This window comes from Symphalangus syndactylus, chromosome X, assembly GCF_028878055.3.
Source record: "Symphalangus syndactylus isolate Jambi chromosome X, NHGRI_mSymSyn1-v2.1_pri, whole genome shotgun sequence".
Lineage (NCBI taxonomy): Eukaryota > Metazoa > Chordata > Mammalia > Primates > Hylobatidae > Symphalangus > Symphalangus syndactylus.
The window spans coordinates 45324763-45351217 of NC_072447.2; the positions used below are offsets into that span (position 1 = coordinate 45324763).

At 39.8% G+C, this 26455-nt stretch overlaps 1 protein-coding gene across 9 annotated transcripts in view; it reads right to left on the reverse strand.

Moving 5' to 3' along the window:
- The window catches only part of DMD (dystrophin), a 2284432-nt gene that overhangs the window by 123075 nt on the left and 2134902 nt on the right, over positions 1–26455 (reverse strand). For 5 of the 9 annotated variants that reach the window (XM_063634262.1, XM_063634265.1, XM_063634264.1 and 2 more), the window contains one exon: positions 18973–19034. In XM_063634262.1, coding sequence (XP_063490332.1) covers positions 18973–19034 — 62 coding nt within the window. Of the gene's footprint in view, positions 1–18972; positions 19035–24782; positions 24972–26455 lie in introns of those variants that run through there. The other 4 variants (XM_055269132.2, XM_063634268.1, XM_063634267.1 and 1 more) reach the window with 3 other exon arrangements.

The window sequence follows — 26455 nt, forward strand, 5'->3', positions numbered from 1 at the left end:
GTCTCAAAAAGCAAAAAAAAAAAAAAAAAAATCTGGAGTAGATTCTCAGAGAACAATGTCTTCACTGACTCGCAAACAAGCCAGTCTTTCATACCTTTGTTTATGCTGCTACACTATCTGGAATATCTTAGCCCTACATTTTACTTTACCTAAGTATTAAAAAATTCCTTCCTAGAACAATGTTTTCTTCCACTCTCCAAACAACTCTCCCTAATTATTCTAATTAATACTGCTCTTCCTACCTATATCAAGGACCCTACATTTGACCTTAATCTTATTTAAGTTGGTGTACACAGTCTTGTAACATTTATTAACTGTTTTATTATTTCCCAATTTTATTTCCCCCAAAACACAGTAAGGTCTTTTGTGAAGCTGACATAGGCTTTTTTCAAAGGATTTCTTATACAACAGGTAGAAAGATAACAGGCAACAATAAGATATATGTGTGTGTGTGTGTGTGTTATATAAGTTTGAATGTATAAGGCTTCAGTCATTCCAACCTAAGACATCTAAAGTAACCTTGAAAAGCAAATGGGTATACGTTGGCATTAATAAACTAGACCACTAGCAATAAGATAAAATAATATGGTTGTCATTTGGGTTCTAAAGACAGAAAGGACTTAGAATAATGCAAGTGTTCCACCACTGGCCACAAGTAGACCTGGTACCATCTCCTTCACTCTCATAGGCAAGGACTTCTATCACATCATGAGGTCCACTGCATGTCCAGAGTCACGCCAGCTTGGGCAATGAACAGGGATCATGCCTTATACTTCTGTGCATTCTGTTACCCAGAGAAAGGTTTTGAACATTCTAAGTATTCCATATTTATGGGGGAAAAAATCAGTGCCTCACAGAAAACTGTAAATGTAAACTGACCATATCTATGGTATACATGAATCTTCCTCATCCAAGAGGCAGGAAGCAATCTTCCTCTTTTATTAATAACTGAATAGCCTTTTATTAGGAGAGCCACTGTAATTTAGGGCTCTGCATATATAAAAAAATGTGAAGAAACAGGAGTTGGTATAGAGAATAAAATTTAATTTAATGGGTAGACAACAGATCCACTAAGGATGGATAAAGGGAAAAGGCTTACTTAGCTGAAAAAAAAAATTAAACTGGACAGTATTTATGTAACCAGGAGGCTGTTACCAACTAGAGCCCCTCAACATAACACACAAAAAAGTGTGTAATATATCAGAAAGGTTTGGAAGGGTTGTATTTGGTTGACTTCGTTTTGTTTTCACATTACTCAAAAAAGAAGAAAAACACCCAGCAGATATTTAAAAGAAAACATTTGTGGTCACTAGAAATAAAAAATACACAAATATTAACAATGAGACGGTTTAATTTTCCTTGTTACAATAGCAAAAGTAAAAATAATATTCCATGCTGGGAAGGACACGGTTAGACTGGCACTTTGAAGTATTATCAGTGTAAATGGCTACAGCCTTTTGAGAAAGTTTCAGGCAGTGCATTCCAAGAAGCTTAGAAACATTAACGCCATTCGACTCAGTGATTCCACTTACATGAATCAAATGTAGAAAGGTGTTATGCATAAAGGTGTTCCTCAAAGTCTTACGTAGAACAGTAGAAAAATTGGAAATGACTATGGAAATGATTATCAGCTCCTTATTCTTTAATTGCATCTTGGCCAGAAAATGTAACTGAAGTAAGAGGCTACAAGCCTTAACTGACAGTTAGAAGCAAAAACCTTGAAAAGAACATGGGAGCTGTACACACAAATGTTTTCAGAAGATAAAACAGTCCGCTAGCCATTCTATCTGGAGAGATAAGTCAAAGGTAACTAAGTATTTACATATCAGTTATTATAAAAATTAAAACTTACAGAAACCCATCATAAAGTTGAGTTTCTGTATAAAATTGCTTGCTAAGAAGGGCAAAGCTATTCCCGTAATTCGGAGAGTTTACAAGGATACTTGCCTTATCACCTTGACACCATATATATGTGGTAAAGAAAATTTTATCCATTAAGATATTTGTGGTAGAAAACTACTGATTTAAATCCATAGCTATATTTTTCATAGGATAAATGTTACTTATCAACTTTCTGATAACTGTCTATTTTTGACCACGCTGACTCTATTCTGTAACATCACTTACACATAAGTAGCTTGTTGGACAGAAGGTATTAAAACACTTTACTTGGCTTTCTTCTCAGAAGCTTGTTATAATAAGCCTCCAGATTCTTAAAGATTTCCTTCCATAAATTCAACACGAATTTGACTTTTCTTTGTCACAATTTTCAAAAATTGGGAAATATTTTTTTACAAAAGTGGTAACCCAATAAAATGCAACTAGCGAAAAATAACATCTCTGAGGAGCCAAGAATAAGAGAAGACTTATGATATTAGTGAATAAAGTAGGATACAACACTTTAAACATAATATTATCTCAAACAACTATATAAAAATGCATAGGAAAGAAGATCGGAAGCAATCTTTTAAAATGTAAATAGTGGCTATTTCTGGGTACTGAGCTGTGAGGTGATTTTCATTTTGTTTTTGCACTTCATCTTCTAAAATTTCTAGAATGAACATACATGTTTTAATGTTCAATAAAAATAAGATCATAAAAACTTCTATACCCTCAGTAAACCTTTTTCTCCTTGATATTTTTAGCCTGTTGCCCTAAAGTTTGAAAATGCATGGCATGCTCTTAAATGTTTACTGAAGCAGGAAACCGATGAACGAACGAGGCCATCAGCACATCAAATTGCGTTCAGTGTTTCCTTTGTCATAGAAATTCTGAATCCATATTGACACTTTTTAAGGGTCTTATTTCTCCTTAATTATCAATTAATTATTCCTTTTCGGGCAAAATTAATTCCAGAACAGCAGTTCACTTGGTTTTGCTAAGATAACAAATTGCCAATAAAATCTACAACTTAATTGATATTCCCTATTTTAATTACTTTGAGGCTTTCTCTTCTACTTTCTGGAAAGAACTCCATCTCTCCAGAGTTCCATCTTGCCAGTTTAATAATCCGCCTTAGAAAACTTTCCTCATCTATATCTTTCCATCTTCCTGAGTGGTATTTGTTTTCCTCCCGAGCAAAATCACTCTCCCTTGCTTTACTGTGCTTCATTCAATGAACAATTATTTTTTCAGAGGCTACCATGCACCAGGCACTGGTGACAAAGATGAGAAGACAGTTCCTGCTTTAAAGAGGCTCATTACAGGCTCATCTCATTAAATTGCACTTTGCTGTATTGCACTTTGTGAAAACTGCATTGTTTACAAACTGAAGGTTTGTGGCCCTCCTGTGTTGAGCATGTCTATGGACGACATTTTTCCAGCAGCATATGCTCACTTTGGGTCTGTGTCTCGTTTTGAAAATTCCCTCAATATTTGAAATTTGTCATTATTTTTATATCTATTATGGTGAATCGTGATCAGTAATCTTTGATGTTACTACTGAAATTGTTTTGGGGTGCAACCAACCACACCCACATAAGATGGCAAACTTAATTGATCAATGTCATATGTGTTCTGACTGCTCCACCGACCAGCTGTTCCCCCATCTCTTTCCCTCTCCTCTGGCCTTCCTGTTCTGAGACACAACAATATTAAAATCAGGGTAATTCATAACCCTACAATGGCCTCTAAGTGTTCAAGGGAAGAAAGAGCCATACCTCTCTCACTTTACATCAGAAGCTATTAATGATTGAGCTTAGTGAGGAAAGCATGTTGAAAGAAGAGACAGACTGAAAGCTAGGCCTCTTGTGCCAAACAGTGAAGTTGTGAATGCAAAGGAAAAGTTAAATGAAGGAAATTAAAAGTACTACCCTGCGAGCACACAAATGATAAGAAAGTAAAACAGCCTTATTGCTGATATGGAGAAAGTTTGAGTGCTCTGAATAGAAGATCAAACTAGCCACAACATTTCTTTAAGCCAAAGCCTAATCCAGAGCAAAACCTTAACTCCCTTCAATTCTGTGAAGGCTAAAAGAGATGAGGAGGCTGCAGAAGAAAAGTTGGAAGCTAGTAGAGGTTGGTTCAAGAAGCTGAAGGAAACAAGCCATATCCATAACATTAAGGTGCAAGGTGAAGCAGCAAGCGTTGATGCAGAAGCTGCAGCCAAGTTTTCCAGATTAAGCTAAAATCATGGATGAAGGTGGCTACAACGAACAATAGATTTTCAACATAGATGAAACAGCCTTCTATTTAAAGATGACACTATCTAGGACCTTCATAGCTCTAGAGGAGAAATCAATGACTGCCTTCAAAGCTTCAATGGACAGGCTGACTCTCTTAGTAGGGCCTAATGCAGCTGGTGACTAAGTTGAAGCCAATGCTCATCTACCATTCTGAAATCACAGGGCCCTTAAGAATTATGTGAAATCAGGCCAGGCGCGTTGGCTCATGCCTGTAATCCCAGCACTTTGGGAGGCTGAGGCAGGTGGATCACGAGGTCAGGAGTTGGAGACCAGACTGACCAACATGGTGAAACCCCGTCTCTACTAAAAATACAAAAATGAGCTGGGCGTGGTAGCGGACGCCTGTAATCCCAGCTACTCAGGAGGCTGAGGCAGGAGAATTGCTTGAACCTGGGAGGCGGAGGTTGCAGTGAGCCAAGATCGCGCCACTGTACTCCACCCTGGGTGACAGAGCAAGACTCCGTCTTGGAAGAAAAAACAACAAAAAAAAGGAATTAAGTGAAATCTACTCTGCCTGTGCTCTATAAATGGAAAAATAAAGTTTGGATGACAGTGTATCTGTTTACAGCATGGTTTACTGAATATTTCAAGCCCACTGTTAAGACCTACTGTTCAAAAAAAGTTTCCTTTCAAAATATAACTGCTCACTGACAATGCACCTTTGTCACCAAAAAGCTTGGATGGAGAAGTACAAAAAGATTCAGGTTTTCATGCCCGCTTACACAACATCCATTCTGTAGCCCAAGAATTAAGAAAAAATTTTGACTTTCAAGTCTTATTAGTTGAGAAATATTTTGTAAGGCTATAGCTTGCCATAGACAGTGATTCCTCTGATGGATCTGGGCAAAGTAAACAGAAAATCTCTGGAAGTCAGATGCAGTGGCTCATGCCTGTAATCTCAGCATTTTGGGAGGCCGAGGCAGGTGGATCATGAGGTCAGGAGTTCGAGACCAGCCTGGCCAACATGGTGAAACCCTGTCTCTACTAAAAACACAAAAATTAGCCAGGCGTAGTGGCACACGCCTGTAATCCCAGCTACTCAGGAAGCTGAGGCAGAAGAATCGCTTGAACCCAGGAGGCGGAGGTTGCAGTGAGCCTAGATCACGCCACTGCACTCCAGCCCGGACAACAGAGCGAGACTCTGCGTCAAAAAAAAAAAAAAAAAAAATCTCTGGAAATGACTATCGATGCCATTAAGAACAGTTGTGATTGATAGGAGGTCGTCAAAATATCAACGTTACCAGGAGTTTGGAAGAAGTTGATTCCAACCCTCAAGGATGACTGTCAGGGGTTCAAGACTTCCGTGGAGGATGTAACTGCAGATGTAGTGGAAACAGCAAGAAAACTGAAATCACAAGTGGAGCGTGAAGATGTGGCTGAATTGCTGCAATTTCATGATCAAACTTTAATGGACAGGGAGTTGCTACTTATGGATGAGCAAAGTAAGTGGTTTCATGAGATAGTATCACATTCTAGAGAAATCTTTCACAAAAGGAAGAGTCAACTGAGTGGCAGTCTTCATTGTTGTCTCATTTTAAGAAATTGCCACAGCCACCCCAATCTTCAGCAACCACCATGCTGAGCAGCCGTGAACATCGAGGCAAGACCCTTCACCAACAAAAGGATTATTACTGGCTGAAGGCTCAGGTGATTGTTAGCTTTTTTAGCGATAAAGTATTTTAAATTAAGGTATGTACATTGTTTTTTAAGACATGATGCTGTTGCACACTTACTAGACTACATTATAAACATAACTTATATGTACTAGAAAACCGAAACATTTCTGTGACTTACTTTATTGTGGTATTTGCTTTATTGAAGTGTTCTGGAACTGAACCTACAAAATCTCCAAGGTATGTCTGTATTTAGTCTTGACAGTCATGAGCATAAACAATTGTAAACGTTGCAAGTACTTTCATCAAATGCATGGAAGCTTATCCTTAGTGTTTGGACTTCTCTGCAGATAATTTGTTTTAACTGCTACCTCCTCTCCTTTAAGATCAGTTTCCTTTGAACCCAGGGTGTCCTTCTGGTATCTTATCTATGTCACCTCAAACTCCTATGAAAGCTTTTTAGTTTTTTTATGTTTCTTGTTCCTGAAATATCTGCATAGAGGGTTGGTTGCCTTACTGTCCATGAGATCTCCTGTACGTCAATCATTTGGCTTGTTGGTTTTTGGTACTTTCTCTGCCTTTTCTCTGCTCAGCTGTTTATTACAGTACATTTTCCTGCTCCCTTACCAATTGGCTTCTAAGTAAGTTTGGCCAATAGGAGTCACTGGCAGAAGACTAGAGGGCAGCCGGAAAGGAGAAGCCGGGCCTACTTCCTTTTTCATTCTACCTCCAGCAATAGGTCTGGCTAACTGTGTCTCCTTCCTGGCTCCAGTGCCCTCGGAGCCCCTCCCTCATTGGTCCCAGCTGGCCAACGGTTCCAACTCCACCTTGATGCCCATGACATCTGGGGCTCTGGTGATACCACATCTTGTCATTGTCCCTCCAGGCCTAGGTATAACAGAAACTTCATGCTGTGTGTGTGGCTTCTTAGCACTTCCATTCTTGAGTAACCAGTTTCCTGCATTAAATTCCCTTTGTTCGAAATAACTAGAGGGTTTATGTTTTCTGACTAGGCAGACCCTGATTGACACATCTTCCAAATCAAAAACCTTAGTATAAAAACCTTCAACATACCATATAAGGCTTTTCACAGTTTTAGCCCTCCTCATCTCTACAGCCATTCTGTGATACCTCCACTACCATAGACTAGTACCACCATCATTTATTAGATATTAATGCTCTTTTTTGAGACAGAGTCTCACTCTGTTGCCCAGGCTGAAGTGCAGTGGCGCGATCTTGGCTCACTGCAACCCGCGCCTCCCAGGTTCAAGCAATTCTCCTGCCTCAGCTTCCCGAGTATCTGGTACTACAGGCACACGCCGCCACTTCCGGCTTTTTCTTATTTTTATTTTAGTAGAGATGGGGTTTCGACTGTGTTACCCAGGCTGGTCTCGAACTCCTGACCTCAGGTGATCTACCTGCCTTGGCCTCCCAAAGTGTAGTCTTTTTTATCCTGAATGATATATTATTTTAGAATTGGGGGAGGGCAAACAACACAGTAGAAAATGTATTATTCTAAATTGCATGTCAAATTAAAGTAAGTGTATGCTTTCCAAAAGTTAGGATAAATTGTGATCAGGTGATCTTTAGCACCTTGGTTAAGAAGTAAAATACTTCAGAAACATTAAGTGGTTCCTTGAGTGTCAAATGTGAAGACCTAAACCTGGGTGTCTCTCACTATCTGAATTCTTGGTATCTCAATTCAGGAACCCAATAGATTATTAAATAAGGAGAGACACTGGCATATGATAATAATAACTAATAATAATAATGCACATCACTATTAATAGCAATTATAATTCCTTGAGCAGTTACTACATCAGACATTCTATCATCTTACATATGTCATCTCTAATCCTCACAACACAAGATAAGTCTCATCATAACTACTTAATACATCACATAACTGAGGTTCAAAATTATTCGTGGCTTCCTTTTTGACCACAGAGAACTGGTGACAGAATCAGAATTTAAATCCAGCCTCAAAGTCAATGAACAATTTTGTTGCTACAAAACATTGCCTCCAAACCTAAACTCATAAAGTGACAATAGGAAAGTCACAGTATAATCAATTAGTTCCCCCACTGAATGCACCCCATAAAGAGTGCACATATCATAGTTTATATTCTAGATAAAAACAAACCTGTATTTTAAATTTATCACATTATATACATTATATTTAATTATAGGGGGTGGGAGAGACATTAAACTAGGCAGCAGTGGCTCTGCCGCTTAATCTCTGGTTCCTTCCTGTAACACAATGATTTCTATGCTTTGTCTTCCAAAATAATTGCTAAGGAGAGCTACCAAGTAGGAAAGAAGATAGATCCGTCCTCTGCCTGAACTTGACTCAACTGGCAAAACATTAAACCGCATCAATAACATTTTCAGGTGTTCCTGTTTGGTTAATTATCCTCCCCCGACCTGAGTCACTTGATTTGAGTTTACATTTATACTTTCAAAAATTAAGTGCTCTAGAACAGTGCTACTCAAAATATGGTCCTTCACAAGCATGGATATGGACAATGTATTCAGTAACTTCTATAGCAATTTGACATTGCCATGACATCCAAATTCATGATCAATGAATTCATCTCATGGAGCAGGGTACAGATGAGGTTGAGTGTTGTTGAACTTGACTGTTGAGTTACATGTGATGTGAATGCATACTTGTCAGTTTCATTAGAACCACCTAAAAATCTGTGATGTGTAGTATGTTAAAAACCACCACCGCGGCTGGGTGTGGTCACGCCTGTAATCCCAGCAGTTTGGGAGGCGTAGGCTGGCGGATCATGAGGTCAAGAGATTAAGACCATCCTAGCCAACATGGTGAAACGCCGTCTCTACTAAAAATGCAAAAATTAGCTGGGTGTGGTGGTGTGCACCTGTAATTCCAGCTACTTGGGAGGCTGAGGCAGGAAAATCGCTTGAACCCAGGAGGCAGAGGTTGCAGTGAGCTAAAATCACACCACTGCACTCCAGCCTGGTGACAGAGCGAGACTCTGTCTCAAAAAAAAAAAAAAAAAAAAACAAAAAACAAAAAAAACCCACCACCAACAAAAACCCGGCCCTTCACCAGTTTGAGAAGCACTGCTCTTAAGTGATAGCTTCTTTTTTTTTTCTAAGACAGGATCTTGCTATATTGCCCAGGCTGGACTCAAATTCCTGGGGCTCAAGGGATCCTCCTGCCTCAGCCTCTGGAAGCGCTGGGACTACAGATGCGTGCCACCATGCCTGGCCTTAAAGTGATAGCCTCTTTACAGACCAAGAAAGTAAAATATAAAAACAATCACTTTCTTACCAAAATTAATGCTTGGTAAAGAAATCTGTATGTAAACATATCAATATAAGCAACATTTGTCTCCATTATATAAGCTTCTATTTATGAGGGGGTGTAATGACTTTCCTGGAGTTATGCAAGCGATGAACACTTTGTGGAATAGCAAATTTTGAAACATTCTCACAGAATATCACCAATTCATAAATAAGCTAATGATTCATCCACTGTGTCATAAGAGAGACTTTCAGAATATTTTTAGGTCATTTTATTACTACCGTAGAGGGTACAGACTTTAAAAACTCTCTATCTATTTTATGTGAGTGTTCTGACTGTTCTGAATCTCTTTCCAGCAAAATTGCAGCTCCCAAGAGACATACAGAGGTAATCAGACTTGTGGGCTTAAAAAAGAAATATTGGAAATGTCTGAATAAGAGCAGACACGTTTTTAGATGCCTTTACTCTGTGTGCAAAAATCATCTTCTGCAGATCCAGCTACATAAAATTGTACACATCCAGCACTTTTCTTCTAGCTGCAGGTGTAACCTTAATGTTCCTCTTATTTAGATCAGTAAACTACGATTTGGCAGCTCTTTTAAAACTGTAAACCAGTCAAACTCTAAGGAACAATTCTTTTTGAGTTTCCTTCTGAAATAAACTTTGAGAGATGCAATTCAGAAATATCTATTTATTTATGTTCTTCAATTAGAAGCTTTAAATCAAGTTATCTGAACAAGAAAAAATATTATAATATTTAGAACAGTCCATTAAAATGCCATAAATTTTGATTTGGAAATTACATTTCTATTTTACGAATGGGGAAAGTCAATGGATCCTAATCAAAGTTAAAAGAGCAGATTATTTTTCTTTTTTCTTTTATAAGCTGAATAGTAAAGGAAGAACATTTATAACAGCCTTAATAACAAATTTGAGTAAATCTCCTGTGCTAATTTTGTCAGCTAGGGAATAAAGAATGTCATATGGATTCCAGTTTAATTATGCTGATAAAGCAGTTTTATAAATCATGCTAAGAGTAATGGATGTTCCTTTGAGAACAGAGAACTCGGAGTTCGTAAAATGTGTGTTCTGGACTTGATTCCTTACCTTCTACCATATGTGAGTACAAATCAAGTCAAGTCTTGAGCCTCAGTCTGCTCAAGTCCAAATGGAAAGAAGGGAAAAGTTGCCCCATCCACCGATATGGTAGCATTATTTCCCAAATCAAAAACTGGAAGGATACTCAAAGGGATGACAGGACAAAAAATCTGAAACTGAAATTGATAGAAAATCCAGGTCATATGCCAGCTAATCTATAGCTGTATGAGGATTAAATATGGTTATTTCTGAAAACTCTTCGCCATTGTAAAGTGCTACACAAATAAAGTACAATTATTACAAATATGATTATAGGCCAGGAGCGGTGGCTCACGCCTGTAATCTCAGCACTTTGGGAGGCCGAGGCAGGTGGATCATGAGGTCAAGAGATCGAGACCATCCTGGCCAACATGGTGAAACCCCGTCTCTACCAAAAATACAAAAATTAGCTGGGCATGGTGGCGGGAGGCTGCTGAGGCAGGAGAATCGCTTGAACGCGGGAGGTGGAGGTTGCAGTGAGATGAGATCGTGCAACTGCACTCCAGCCTGGCGACAGAGACTCCATCTCAAAAAAAAAAAATTTTAATTAATAAATATGATTATCCTATTATTCATATCCTTTAGGTTGGTGGTGACAAAGAGGAACTGGGGGTTTAGGGCTGACAACATTCATACAACCAAGCTTTACTCTAGCCAAGAGTTAAAACAAAACCAGTCATTTAATGATGAAAGATCACTGGCCAACATGACATATAAGAAAATGAAGACCAATAGAAAGCAAGGGACTTGCCAGAGGTCACACCAAAGCTGGCATCTGAATCTAGATATCCTTTCCAGTTCAAAGCGTTATGGCAGTAAAAAGTCAAAAGGCAGAGGTTTTAACACTGAGCAATATGTTAAGGAACCAGAAGCAAGAGCCAAGGAAAGCTAAATATCGAGTAGCTTAGTGGAGAACAGTTTAGTTCACAAAATATGCCGAGAAAAGCATTAGGACAAGCTCCTAATGCGAAAGGAAGGAATTCATAGTCATTCAGAATCCTGCAGTTTCTAACCCAAGAGCACCCTCAGGAGGGAATACTTAATGGAATGTAGAAAGCCTATCAAAAGAGGAGAATGAACAAATAACTACGATATCCCTTCCTCTTGGGCAAGCTGAGGAAAGAGGTACAAGGATTTTGATAGCAGTGTTTTTAACTCTCTTGCAAATTGCTGATTTACAATGATATTGATGTATCTTTAAAAAGCTTTTAGCCCCATTGACTTAACTAGGACTTAACTAGTTCTCCTAACTAGAACTGCTGAAGAATCACACTCCTAACCTCGGGCCCAGCAGACCCTAAAATTAAACCCTCATTTTAACATTCTGAAGCTCTCTGCAAACCACAGACATGAAGCTAAGGGCCATGTGCTGATAGAATGCCTTCAAATCTTATGGTTTTTAAAGACCACTTTTCCTAAGAATTCCAAAAACACTCAGAAGTCCATTTTCGAAAATTGAGAGCTTTTGCATCATTCAGGTGAGCATCATGCTGGATAGTAGGATCCAAAAATTGGGCAACAGATTAAAAAGGGCTAGATCCTTCTGAAGATTGCTATAACTTAAGAAAAGGAGAACCAGTACTCCTTGAGAAAAAACTTGTGGTTAAAAGGGCTTCAATGAAGGAAAAGGAAATTGGAATAAGTAACATCAGAACATATGGTGCATCTAGATTTTAATAAACTGCTTGAAATAAAATCAGCTTTCTGAAGTGCAGTGATTCTCTCTTCACATTATCCTATTTTTACCTACATGTCTCCTTCATAAACTGGTCTTCTTGTACTATACTGACAGTATCACAAATGCAAAAAAACTCACATTGTAATTTAAAAAGGAACCATTGGGGAGCCACATATTTTATTGTATTTATAATTAAGAGACCTCCCAATAAGACAGGCTAAGAAATAATGTTTTTAAACAGGGTCTCATTCTGTTGCCCAGGCTGGAGTGCAGTGATGTAACCTCGGCTCACTGCAGTCTCGACCTCCCGGGCTCAGCCTCCTGAGTATCTGGGACTACAGGCACATGCCACCATGCTCAGCTAATTTTTGTATTTTTTGTAGAGATGGGGAGACGGGGTTTCACCATGTTGCCCAGGCTGGACTTGAACTCCTGAGCTCAAGTGATCTGCTCGCCTCGGCCTCCAAAAGTGCTGGGATTACAAATGTGAGCCACTGTGCCCAGCCTAAATTCTACTCTGTTGATCAGTATATCTGTCCATATGTAAATACTCTCTTGATTACTTAAGTTTGTAGTAAGATTTGAAATTGGAAATTGTGAGGCCAGGTGCAGTGGCTCATCCTTGGAATCTCAGAGCTGTGGGAGGCCAAGGTGGGAGGATCACTTGAGCCCAAGAGTTTGGGACCAGCCTGGGCAACACGGTGAGACTTCCATCTCTACAAAAATTTTTAAAAAAGATTAGCCAGGCACGGTGGCACACGGCTATAGTCCTAGCTACTTGGAAGGCTGAGGTGGGAGGGTCACTCGAGCCTGGGTGTTCAAAGCTGCAGTGAGCCATGATCAGGCCACTGCACTCCAGTCTATGTGACAGAGCAAGATGCTGTCAAAAAAAAAAAAAAAAAAAAAAAAAAAACAATAAAAGTATCTTTAAGCAGCATATATTATGTGTGTGGGGGCAGGGTGAGCTTTTTAAAAAATATTTTCTTAAAATTTCAGTAATGAACTTATGGACCTAGACATAAATTGTGAGAAAAGCACAGGCTTTTAACCACGTAACTGCACTTCATGTAAATCAATATTATATTAGTATTTCAAAATAAATTCCAGAGCATATTACTATCTAACATCTACCGATTTTGTAAATGCTTTCTGGAGCCTTGAAGAGCTCAGGGTTTTAAATCACCAAGCTAACCTATTGGAACAGTCTTTCCATTACATTTGTAAAAATGCTAATAGAAATCTAAAATTCACCTCATGAATCAAACATATTATTACTTCTAGGGAGTGACGAAGAATGTGCCCTCTTAATAACAAATGAATGACCCAGAGGAGTCTGATGGGAAATATCTCAAGAGCCTCTCTATTTGACAACAGCTTGCCTCACTCAGCCTGTAAGACATGGATGGGTGGCATGATCTTCTCCTGTTGTTTGTTTTCTCAGAATGTACATTTTAAACCATAGGAAAGATTACATTTTTAGAAACCCACTTGTCTGCAGAGTTAGCCGAAAGGTACCTCTTGAAAAATAATGATCACAGCTAGTTTAGAAACAGGCTGCCCCACCCTCAGCCCAAAGTAAAAGAAAAACAAAATTCTTAGACACTTGTCCAATATCCTCACTTTTTTTTTTTTTTTTTGAGATGGAGTTTCACTCTCGTTGCCCAGGAGGGAGTGCAACAGCGCGATCTCAGCTCATTGCAACCTCCACCTCCTGGGTTCAAGTGATTCTCCAGCCTCGGCCTCTTGAGTAGCTGGGATTACAGGCATGTGCCACCATGCCTGGCTAATTTTTTTGTTTTTTTTTTTTAAGTAAAGATGGGGTTTCATCATGTTAGCCAGGAAGGTCTTGATCTCCTGACTCAGGTGATCCGCCCTCCTCGACCTCCCAAAGTGCTGGGATTACAGGTGTGAGCCACCGTGCCCTGCCCCAATATCCTCACATTTTAAAGATAAAGCACCAAGGTCTACAAAAAATAGACATGAGACACTTGGTCTCTTATATCCCACTTACTCCACTACTATTCTCTACTACCATTCTATGACTATTGGGGGTAGTCACAGACAAATGCTGAAAGAAAACTGATTTCCAGTTGCTTTTAGTGATTTATTCCCTGTGAAAATCCAAGGCAATGCTTTTGTCAAACCATTAATGTGATGTAAAAAATTTTCTGGGGACTCAAATTCCTAATGACTGTTCAGTCATCATAGTGAACCTTTAAATTATTTCTTTGCTATGTCTTGCTTTGTTTGTGTAGGACTCTGGCAATATTTTCTCTCCATTTTTTGTGTGGGTACACAGCCGAAAAATGAGGGAAACACAATATTTCTAACACTTGATGGAAACCTCCTCTGCAAAGCCATTTTAGATCTGTTGGAAATAATCTAAAATTAATTATCTTATATTGTTTTTTTATCTTTTTTTTAATCAAAAAAGTTCTATTTTCTCTACCACTAAAATGTCTACATCTGCATTTTTCACGACTGGACATACAGACTAAAAATACACGAGATGATCTTTTTGAGTTTAAGGTTACCTGACAAAGTCCATGAGAATCAGGGTCCTTAAGTATAAATTATCGACATATATGTGTGTGTGTGTGTGTGTGTGTGTGTGTGTGTGTGTGTGTGGCTACTGCTGCTTTTCTGTCATAAGTTCTCATTAGTTAATGAATTGTAGCTATAGAGACACTAAGTAAGAAATGGAATGGGGGTATTGACGAAGAAACTTTTTTACCAAACATCTAATTGTAAATAATATAAATTCATTGTAGAAAATCAGTGGAAAAGGAATGAAAAAGAAAACCACCTAGAATGTATTAGAGAGCTCCAATGGTAATATCTCAAGCAATATTATAGCTTTTCATCCGTAAATACTTGCTACTTTTTCAGTTATAACAAAATGTTTTCACCTTCTAATCCTATTATGATCAAACCCTGGGTGCAGGAGAACACCTGAACGCTTTTGAGGGCAAGGCAGGTAACATAAACATGTGTTGAACAGGCTGCTTGGGAACTTTGGCAGATTAGAGAATGGAAATCTCCTTAGAAGTGGGCGTCTCTAGGAATGTGTAACCTACCATGCATACTGTGAACCACTGTAGCTTCCACAGTAGAGTATGTCTGGAGTGGGGGTACAGAGGGAAAAAGCAACATCTTGATATTTTCAGCACCTCACCAGAGACATGAGATTCAGGTTCAATTAGGAGAGGGGGCTAGATGTGGTCTTAAACATTTGACATGCCAGACCACAACACCATTTCTGCTTTCAAGATACCTTTCATGAACTGACTGTAGTTGAAGGCTTCCGACCATTTCATCCAGCTCAAAGAGCAATTTGGACCTAAAGGGATACCTCTTGAAGAAGAAAAATATAAACTAATAAGTAAAAACTAAGAATCAATGAAAAGTTTCTTTTCAGTATTTTCTGCTTATGTTTCGACTTTGAAATACTATAATTTTGGAGAGGGGGAAAGGCAGTGCTGGTAGTTAATCTTATATGGGATCTCAAGGATGTAGGCAGGCTGGACGCGGTGGCTTACGCCTATAATCCTAACAATTTGGGAGGCCAAGGTGGGAGGATCACCTGAGGTCAGGAGTTCGAGACCAGACTAGCCAACATGGCAAAACCCCATCCCTAGTAAAAATACAAAAATTAGCTGGGCATGGTGGTGGGTGCCTAGTAATCCCAGCTACTTGGGAGGCCGAAGCAGGAGAATCGCTTCATCCTGGGGAGGCGGAGGTTGCCATGAGCCAAGATCATGCCACTGCATTCCAGCCTGGGTGACAGAGTGAGACTCTGTCTCAAAAAACAAACAAACAAAAAAGGATGTAGCCATATAACCATCATTCTATATGTGCCAGGCAACAGTGAAAGGAGTGCCCATTGTTTAGGAACCCACCATACCATTTCCAGAAATACCACTCAAGTAACTTACTATTCATAGGTAAAACTATCAGTTCCTATATACGTGTAACAGGTATGTAGTAACTAACATAAATATACTTTACCTAGTAAATAAAATCAATGAGAACAGTGAAAGTACTAACAGAAAACTGAGGACAAATCCAGGTGTAGCCCCACATAACTGTGTAGCCCTGATCAATTCCTCCCTGAGCCTGGCTTCGCTGTCCTGTGAAATGTGGATGTTGATACCATCCACCATGCAGGTTGGTTGCTGGCACGTTCCATGTGGAAAACATACAATAGGGCCGGGCGCGGTGGCTCAAGCCTGTAATCCCAGCACTTTGGGAGGCCGAGGCGGGCGGATCACGAGGTCAGGAGATCGAGACCATCCTGGCTAACACGGTGAAACCCTGTCTCTACTAAAAATACAAAAAATTAGCCGGGCGTGTTGGCGGGCGCCTGTAGTCCCAGCTCCTCGGGAGGCTGAGGCAGGAGAATGGCCTGAACCCGGGAGGCGGAGCTTGCAGTGAGCCGAGATCGCGCCACTGCACTCCAGCCTGGGTGACACAGCAAGACTCCGTCTCAAAAAAAAAAAAAAAAAAAAAAAAAAAAAAAAAAAAAAAGAAAACATACAATAGGCCCGCGATAAATGGGAGATATTATTTGATGAATTGCCACTTGGATAAAAGCCCAACGAATGTTTCATTCTTACAAAACTATTGGAAATATTAACTCTGAAAGGTGAAAAGCAAATTTCGACACTTAGTTCACTTGCAAATGGTTTGTTATTGGGCTAGCAAGAAACAGAATTTCAAAGGGGGCTGGAATTGATCACACACGATGACTTCCTTTTATTATATAAAAATTATACCTGAAAGTTGATTTTATAAAAGAGAAAGTTTGCAATAAATGAGTTCTAAAATCCCCTGCAACTGTAAAATTCTGTTATCATTCAAAATTGAGTGATGTCACAAGCCCAGTGTCACAAGTCATGAGAGATTATCAGTTTTGAGTTTATCACCACATCTACACTATGGAGAAAATTTTAGAAATATAATGACTAAATGCATATTTTATTTGTATTAAAGGAGCAAACATGTATTCATTGATAGTCCATAATTAGCTTTTCCTCAAACATGTTTGCAATTTCTCATTACAGAGTAATTGAAAGTGGTAGAGAATACAACAAAATGGAAATATGGCCATGGTAATACATTACTTTTCAGTGAAAAAAAAAAAGCAAGTTATAAGACAGAATGATTCAACTTCTATAAAAATATATGTATAGAAAGACATTTTTGAAGATCCTAGATTATTAAACAGCAGCTAACTCTAAGAAGTGGGGTTATGAATGATTTGTCTCTTCTTTATTGTTAGGTTAGCCTGTCTATATTTTTAAACTTAAAAAATATGAATAGGTATTAATTCTATAATAATAATGATTTTAAAATAAGAGTGAATTAAAATACTACAACTAGAAATTACTGTAATTAGAGTAGGAAACGTTGGAAGTGGGCTAAATCTGTGTAAACCACAGGTTATGATCAGGAGGCCCACAGACAAATTTAAATTAGCTCTTTGTGGACAGATTTCTAGTTTTTCTCTTGTACAATCAGGGGTCCTGGGAGTACTGGGATAGAAAGACCAGCTTGCCCAGGACAGCTGCTGCCCACTTCAGATGAAGCCTTTTCATTCTCTCATTTGCCAAAAGATAAGCATTCACGTTTTCCACCTGTGGTATAAACAGTCCACAATTGTAAGCCAGAAACATTCTGTAGGGGCTGGAAATGTAGCACTTGAAAATTAGCTGGTCCCAATTTTATTTAAAATTTTAAACGTTTACACACTTACAACCAGACTGAAATGACATAATATTACTCGAAATGTATTGGATCTCTCTGGCTAGTATAAGTGACTTTGTTTTTCCTTTTTCATGTTTTTTATTTACAATTTTCAGGTTTTCTAGAAGAAATTTAATCTCTAGTCCTTGGTGTCTCTATAGCTGCAATTCATTTTGTGAGAATCTGTGACACAAAAGCAGTAATAGCTACGTACCCCCTGACACACACACACCCCACTTACATATACCTACACAGAACTTATGTTTAAGTACCCTGATTCCCACGGTGTTTATCACATAACCTTAAATCCAAAGATATCGCCTTATGTGTCTGTCTATCAACATGTCCATTCACAGAAATGCAGGCTTGAAAAAGTAGAAAAGACATGACGTTTTGATATTAAAAAAATATATAAAAACACAGCCTGGGCAACATGGTGAGACCCAACTCTACAAAAATAAATAAAAATAAATTTTAAAAATGAGCTGGGTGTGGTAGTGCATTCCTGTAGTCACAGCTACTCAGGAGGCTGAGGCAGAAGAACCGCATGAGCCCAGGGGTTCGACGCTGCAATAAGCTATAACCGCACCACTGCACTCCAGCCTGGGAGACAGAGCAAGACCCTGTCCCAAAACAAAACCCAAAACAAGCTGCAACTTAAGATAATTCATTTCAGAATATTCCCTGTAGATCTAAAACAACAAACCAGACATCTGGACATTTGTCCAGTGTAAAAAGACTGGTGTTTTCAAACCCTTATTTGTATGCTCTTGAATATAAAATTCAAGTTATGAGGGGAAGGAAAATACAACTGTCAGGCTCTTACGTAAACACAAAACAAGCCATACTAAAGAAATCATTTAAATGTTCACATTAATGACCCGCCAGGCCTTGGGAATTGTGAGCACCGGAAAGACGGCAGAAAATTCCTTTACACAACATCTGTGGTTTGGCAAAAGGGTTGTCTTGGTTTCACATGGAAGAAATCAATAAGCACCTGAAACAGGTTTCTATCTTAGTGGGAAGAAAAAAAAAAAAAAAAAAACAGCCGTAAATTGCAACTGTTTTTCCATCATTTTAGGCACCAAGGAAAATGACAAAGACCTTTAGGCCCTCTCAGGTATACCGAATTTTTAGGAATCAATCAACTTCTAAAACTTGTTTTTAAGGAACCTCTGAAAAAAAGAAAGCTGATTGTCAATTTTGGATAGGAAGGTGCCACTGCGACCTTGAAACAATCCAGTGATGTATTTATATAGCAAGTAACTTTCACACTGCAAACTACTTTATCCTAAAAGTCACCTGTCATTTAACTTGGAGGAAACATGGCCATGTCCTTACCTAAAGACTGGTAGAGCTCTGTCATTTTGGGATGGTCCCAGCAAGTTGTTTGAGTCTCGTGGCTAAAACACAAAACATAAAGAAAGACTTTAGCATTTCCAATGAGTAGTCAAGAAAACAGGAAAAAAGGAAACAAGAACAACGTGATTTGCTTTTGAACCATTCAGAATCTTTATTTCAAAGCACTTCCATAGTGTACTGAAGAAATGTTTATCTTACAAGCAGAAAGGCCCCTTTCTGCTTTGTTTCCAAAGGGAAAAGCAATATAAACACTATTCGGTTCCAGAATTTGTTTCTTCTTTGCACCCACAAATCGATTGTGCTTCAGTTATGATAAATTGACCTTGTTATGTGATCAATAATTGACTATCAGGATTTCTTCACCTATCCAATGTGGAACACTACAGAAAGGACACTGACAACTGATTATTATTCAACTCTGTCAAAGAGATACCGGACATTAGTTCAATAAACACAAATCATCTCACTTCTCATTTGCTTTCACTGCCCCTGACATTTTTCCATTACTCTTTCCTCTACATATCCAGATCTCATATCCATGATACCCGTATTTCATTTCAGCTTAAGGTATATCCAGTGCCTGACTTCCTTCTTCCCATTACTTTCAAGTGTTTTTTTCTTTAAACTCAGTACGCTATACACTACACCTCTCCCTATATTTACTTGGGCCTGAATGAAGCATTCACAGCTGTCTTCCATTTCTTGAAGTGTGGCTGCTGGCTATCAGCTCCTGCCACAAAAAGAACAAAACACCTTTGTTCCTCATTCAATTACATGAATAAACCCTGGAGAAATAACTACATATACTTTTTCCTTACTTTGACCCATCTACATAAATCACCATAGCGTCGTATTTCCAGTTTTCAGGGATTGCATGACGGCTTTGATACGGTAAAATGCAGTTTTGAATGATATTTGGGTACTCATATGCAGAGCCTATTCATAAACTTTTGGGGGGAAGGGGAAGGAAGGAAAAAAGAGAAATCGCTTAAATTGGGGCATTTCAAGAGGACCAGAAAGTACAGGGGCCTCACACAGAAAGAGGAGTCTGGAGAGGCAACAATGTCAAATGGCCTTAGCCTCTGTTTTGAATTTTAGGGCTCTGCGCCCTACTGGCGGTGACATTTAAAGCAAGCCTGCTTACCTTGGAGGGTTAAAGGATTAGTTGACATAGGTAAGTGACCGGCACCATTTGGTGCTCGATATGTGGTCGCTTTTGGTATCATGTGCCCCTCAAATTGTCATCTATTAAAAGCAAATCTGTTATTAGTTGATTACAATATAGATGTGGATCCAACTGTAGTTAAGTCAATCAAGGCGAAGAAAGACCCTTCCTAGAGAGCAAAACCAACACACTACGTGTTATCACCTACGTTTAAAAACAGTAAGTTAAAACAACCATTTAAGTTGGTTTAAGAAATGGAATACAATCATAAACCTCATAAAGACATACAGAAATCACCCAAACTGTACAACTTCAAAGACCGTCCCTATGATATTTACTAGTCAGTGATTGAACAGTGAGGGCTATTGAAATCAATTTGCAAGAAAATGTTCACTTGTGAAGTGCTGTTTCACTGTCTTCCAAATATGTTTATTTCTGTTTTACTTTTCCATAGAGACAACTCACATCTGAGGACTATAACAAGGGCCTATCAGTTGAGGGAATATAACAGAGTGACATTCAAGTCTTAAAGAGCAAGAAGAGCAGGAGATGTGGTCTCTATGCGTTAAGGGGTTTTAGGAAACCCCATGACCAAGCCGGTTTATGATCTGGAGAAGGGGTAGGCGGGACCGGTACTTTATATGCACAGCACAAGGAGGCTGCAGCTTGCAGCTTCATGGAAAAAGTGTTGCTTGTTCTCAGGCATTTCTCAGCTCGGAAAGTGAGTGTATACCAATTCCGTATATAAGTGCAGAGCAAGAAAAGGTTACCTTCTATTGAGACCACCCTGCATTTAGGCCTCCTCTATTTCCAAAGGTCATCCAGATGTGATATAAGCACTAGGGAGAAAGGAAGAGCGAAGAGAGGAAGCACACACATGTGTGCCCACATGTACAAGGGCTCACACAGGCCCTTACTAGTCACACTGTGTAACAACAATGTCCCATCTCCAGGATATTTGTAAGGACCGTAGCATCTTCCATAGGTCTGCAGAAAAACATTTAGCTGAGCTGATAAGCCTGATCAGACAGAGACAGGGAACCACCGTGAAAAGCCACCATCTGGAATGGACTTCAAATTAGAGGAACATAGGCAAGAAATAAACTTGTACCAAACACAATTCTAAAAGGAAAGGGAAACAGTGTATACAATTTACAGGAGAATCCCACATAGAATGAATGAGGGCTTCGTGTAGCTCCCCATCTTCGAAAGAAATCTCATGACTGTTGGCATACAAACACTTCTACCTTTTTAAAGTATTTTGAAGGTTAAAATTATGAAAAGAGTTTTAGAAATTATTATTTTTTAATCCACCAGTCCTCGGCAAAACTGAAAATCTCCTTTACTGGAAGAAGGAAGAAATTCTAAGCCCCCAATTCCATTGCCCATTTGTGAGTTAAGATGCTAGTCCTTGATAGGTACTATTCTCCCAATTATCTGTGATTCTGGGGGACTTGAATAACATAGATAAATGAACTCCTCAAACAATTCCAGAAGCTAACCTTTTTCACCTTCAACACACAAACCTTTTATTTTTAAGCAATGCGAAAGAACTAGAAAAACAGATTTAGATTTCACCTTTGCAGTCTTAGTTTCACTTCAATTGCAAACCAGTTCTAAGCAAAAGAAGTGAGCACAAGTGGAAAGAAGAAAAGAATAAAGGGTGTGACTAATCCTTAAAACGAGAAAAACAGTCTTTTAATCATTTAATGCTAAAAATGCTTGGCAACGTAGCCAAAAAACCTTCAGATTTTTTGATAACTATATGATGAACGAAATATTCACTTCACGGCGTGTTATTTTCTACCTGTGATGAACCCAGAGCCCTACTGGGTCACATTTCACCCTCCAAAATAGGAACTGTGAATATGGACTGGATGAAATAGTAAGCACAAATCTGCATAACTCATATCTATCTTGTACCCTGAAGGACAAACCAAGTTTTGTCTGTGATCAATACCGATTTTACAGCTTCGTTTCTTACTCTGTGCCTGCCTTCAAAAACAGTAGAGAATTCTCAATAACTCCATGAGAAGAGCCCACATTTACCTGGAATATGCAGACAATATAGAAAAACATGGTGTGCTAGGGAGGAGGGAGGGGAAGGGTGGGTGGCCACTGTTTTTGGTAATTGTCTCTTTTCTGCATTTCACTCTCCACATCGGAAATACACTCCCCACATACCATGAACAACCAAAAAGGAAATTCTGAAACCTGTTCACATGTTAATGGGTACATCTTTGTTTGGCCTTTCTGAGAACAATAATGTTCAACATAGATCACAAGTCTGTACGTACATTAACACAGAGATCAGCTTCATAAATAATCCTTAAAACGCTCTTTACATCTTTAAAAAATGTTATTGATTTTGGCCCTGCTGATTCCAAAGCCTGGCATCAGATATGCCTCTCCGAGCAGTATTTATATGAAGATTTCCCCGCTTCTTCTTCTTTGTACAAACCATGATCTCTCTTTTTCCCTTTTATTTGAGGCTGTGATAGGACCCTGACGCAAATTAAAATATAAAATCATTGACTATGACAAAAGACCCCGGCAACACCTACTTGTCAATAATAAGAAATTAAAGCATTACTCTACTGAGCACAAGGCTGACCTAATTTCCTACCATACAATTTAAATTTTCTCTCACCTTCTTTAGTTTCAAGTGGTGTGCAAGGTTATTATAACTGCCTCAGAGCTGTTCCTGCTGTCAGTGCTGGAATAATCACTTATCGGAGTTGCTTTTTTAGTTTCTTAAAAACAAACATTAAACACTTATAAAAAGTAACAAATATCTACTGCTGTGGCTGGGAAAATGGCAGTTGCCTAATGAAAATAAGATTTCTTCTGCCACCATTGTTATTTGGTACTGAAAATATTCCCAACAGGCTTTTAAAAAACTATCTGTCCACTACTTCCCAGGGAGAAAACTAATCGCTATGCAGCAATATAAAAAGGTAGCGTTCTCTTGCGATTTGCAGAGGATTAGAGTTTGGTTTCATATATAATCTGGAGCCCATTGATCCACACACACAAATGATTTCCCTTTAATCTGAGGATCAGACTCTTTTTCTAGAGGAACCTTGGCATTTGCATGCTGAATTGTTGAACTTGGCTTGCATTGCTGGAATACTGGCAGGGTGTGGATGGTAAAATATATTTTAAAGTTTCTGCTACCGTGGGGCAGGGGTTTGGAGGGATGGGCATCAATATAAGCATCAGAAATCCATTCTAGTTCCCATTTCTTGTTCCCTGGGATATTTACCATTTTATTCTGTTTGGCTAAAGCCAGGACAAAGATGATTGCCTCCGTGGCTGTTCCAGCTGTTACTTGTCCTCCGTTCTATTTGCTTTTCAAGGTTTAACTCCCACCCACCCTCAACTTTGGCCAAAGCAATTTCTTTTCAGGGTCGTGTCCAATCGGAGATCAAACAATGATGACTGAAACCAATTCCACGGTGTTCAAGGGTCAGAGACCTTTCATATAACCGTGTTGCTTCATTTGCTCCTCTCGCTTCTCCAACAGCAAATGTATCCTCCAAAGAGGGGCTTGAGTAAAAGGCAATAAAAAATCTAGGCAAAAAAAGAAAGGCTGATTGGGGGTGGGGGGGGGGTGGGTGACAAGGAGAGATGACAGGGATAAAGCAGAAGACCAAGAAGAGTTTATTGCCCAAGGAAAAATGTAGATTTCACTTAAAGACGCCATTTAAAAGTTCACCACTTAAATCGGATGGATTTTTTTCACGATGTAAAAACAGTTTATAATTAATATTATGCCTCCCTCAAGCAACTAAACCCCTTCAATTTAAAGCTTCAAACTTAACTTCAAATTTGACTAATATAAGCAAAGTGTTCTGCCCTTTTTATTGCCGTGCTCGGATTGGGAGTGACAAACTTTGCTTGAAGATGAGCACAGACACCTGGAGAAATGCGAGAGAACACCCAAGAAATGACTCCACACCCAATCCCAAAGGGCAAAAAAACAAAAACAAAAAAAAAGCCCAAATAAACAAAAATCCCCCCCCCTGAAATCTTTGACTTCTGGGCTTTAGTTGTTTGTTCTTTCTTTCCTGATTTCTGCAGGTCTTGGGGCATGGAATGAGCACGGTAGAAAATGCAGCGAGGGAAATGTCAGTTGGAATCCTCGGAAGAAATCAGGCAGAAAGTTGACCTTTTGGCACTTGCAGTGCAATGGAAGGTAGAGCCGCGTGCGCCCCTTCCTTCTGCGAGTAAGAGCGACGATTTAGGAACAGCCAGCCTTGCTCATGTCCACACTGGCAGCCTGGAAAGGAGCGAAAAGCTCCCCCGGCCCCAATCCCCGCGTGAGGAACGCGTTATCCCCTCTGCGGACGGGGAGAAATCAGCTTTTTCTCTCCGAGCCCGTCCCAAAGCCGAGGGAAGAGGTTCCCCCACTAGCCCGGCGCCTGGGGAGAAACCCCGGGGGCGCACCTGCAGCCGCGCCGCGGGAACCCGCGGGAGAGGTTCCTAGACGCCCAGCCGCCCGGCGCCCCGGGTCCAGCCGCCGCGCCTGTCCAAGTTTTGACCGCCTCAGCTTGCCCCCTGCTCGCGCCACAAGTGCACGGATTGCGGCGATCAGACGGGGCCGGGGCCGCGATCCACTTACCCTTTGAGCTGTTCCCTCATGGCTGCAAGGGCTCCGCGGTCGAGGGTGGGTACGAGTGGAGGAGTGAGCTTCCCAGAGCCGCCGGGCTCCTCGAAAGTGGAGCGCCGCCGCCGCCGCCGCCCAAGCCCACAGCTGAAAGCACTGCGGAGGAGCCGGCGCGGGCGGGCCGGGGAGGGGGCGCTGCGGTCAGACGGGGCGGGGCCGTGTCGGGCTCCGCCCCCACCTAGGGACCTGGGAACCCGTACACCCAGAGACTGGGCAGGCAGTTGGGGCTTTCGAAGAGGAAAGGAAAAAGAAAAGAGAAAGAAAGAAAGAAAGAAAGAAAGAAAGAGGTTGGGGATTTAAGGTAGACCCAGGAACCTGGAAGCCACACACTGCTCTGCTAACACCTCCTAAAAGCCTCTAGCAAGACTACTTGTTGCCTAAATAAATGACCCAGGTGCAAATGACCTCATCCCAGATAATTAAGAGTGTGGGCTTGGAGTTTTCTTTTTAAAAAATAAAAGAAAAAAATTATATACATAATTCTCACTCTCCCTCCTCAGTTGAAGATTAAAGTGGCCGGCGATAAGGACGTGAAATTGCCGTTAGGCTCATCCTGGGCTAAAAGGGATTGTTAAAAAGACTTCGTATGTGGATTTGTGACATAGCAGCGGATCTTAAATGTAGTCCCTGGGAACAGCAGTATCAGTATCACCTGCGAACTTCTTAGAAATGAAAATGCCCTGGGACCGGCCCAGACCTACTGAACCAGAAACTCTGAGCATACTAATGTTTGAGAATCACCGGTATGGACTCTCTAAATGAAGACAATACCGCCAGTGCTGTTGGATGGTTTGGTCCTTTCGTATTCTTTTAGGAAGATCTAGAAGGAACTCGTTTCCAATAGAATATTTTATTGGAAAAGTTACAGGGCCTGAACAGTTCAAATAATTCTAATTTTAGAGTTTGCAATATGATGATAGAAGTTAACTACACACAATTATTTCAAGCTTGGAAATATTCAAAAGAAGAAGAAAGCCTTCATTAGCACAAGGATTTTCTGCAAACTTCACATAACACCTTAGATTGGCATCCAAAGAGCATCTTATGATAAACTGTTAGTGATATTTTCACCGTCCTTCTTTGTCCATTTATTTTGTTGGCTTGCTTTTCTTTTTATTTTCTTTCAAACATTTGCTTTCCATTCTCCTTTCTGATTGATTCATTCCACTTCGGTCTACAGTTTAAATGTGGTCCCCTTTTTAAAATTTATTTCTTAAGGGATGGGGGTTATCACTGTGTTGCCCAGGCTGGTCTCCCAACTCCTGGGCTCAAGCAATCCTCCCACTTCAGCCTCCAAGTGCCTGTGATGACAGGTGCATGCCACTATGTCTGGCTTCTTTTAAAATAATCCTTTTCTGCTCACCATTTTTCCCCCTAGAATGTTTTAGGTGGAAGGACACCCATTTTGCTTTATCTAACGCTACAGCATGGCAAAAGAGGCAAAAATAAAGTACGTGGACAAAAGCAAAAGGGAATGCCAGGATTCTTTATTACCTTTAACAAATCAAATATAAAGGTAAATGTTATCACTAAAGATATGTGCATGTAAGTATGATCGGTATTGCTATTTTTAAGCAAATATGGCACTTCTTCTGGCATTCTGGCTCATGCACTGAGATCACTTAGTG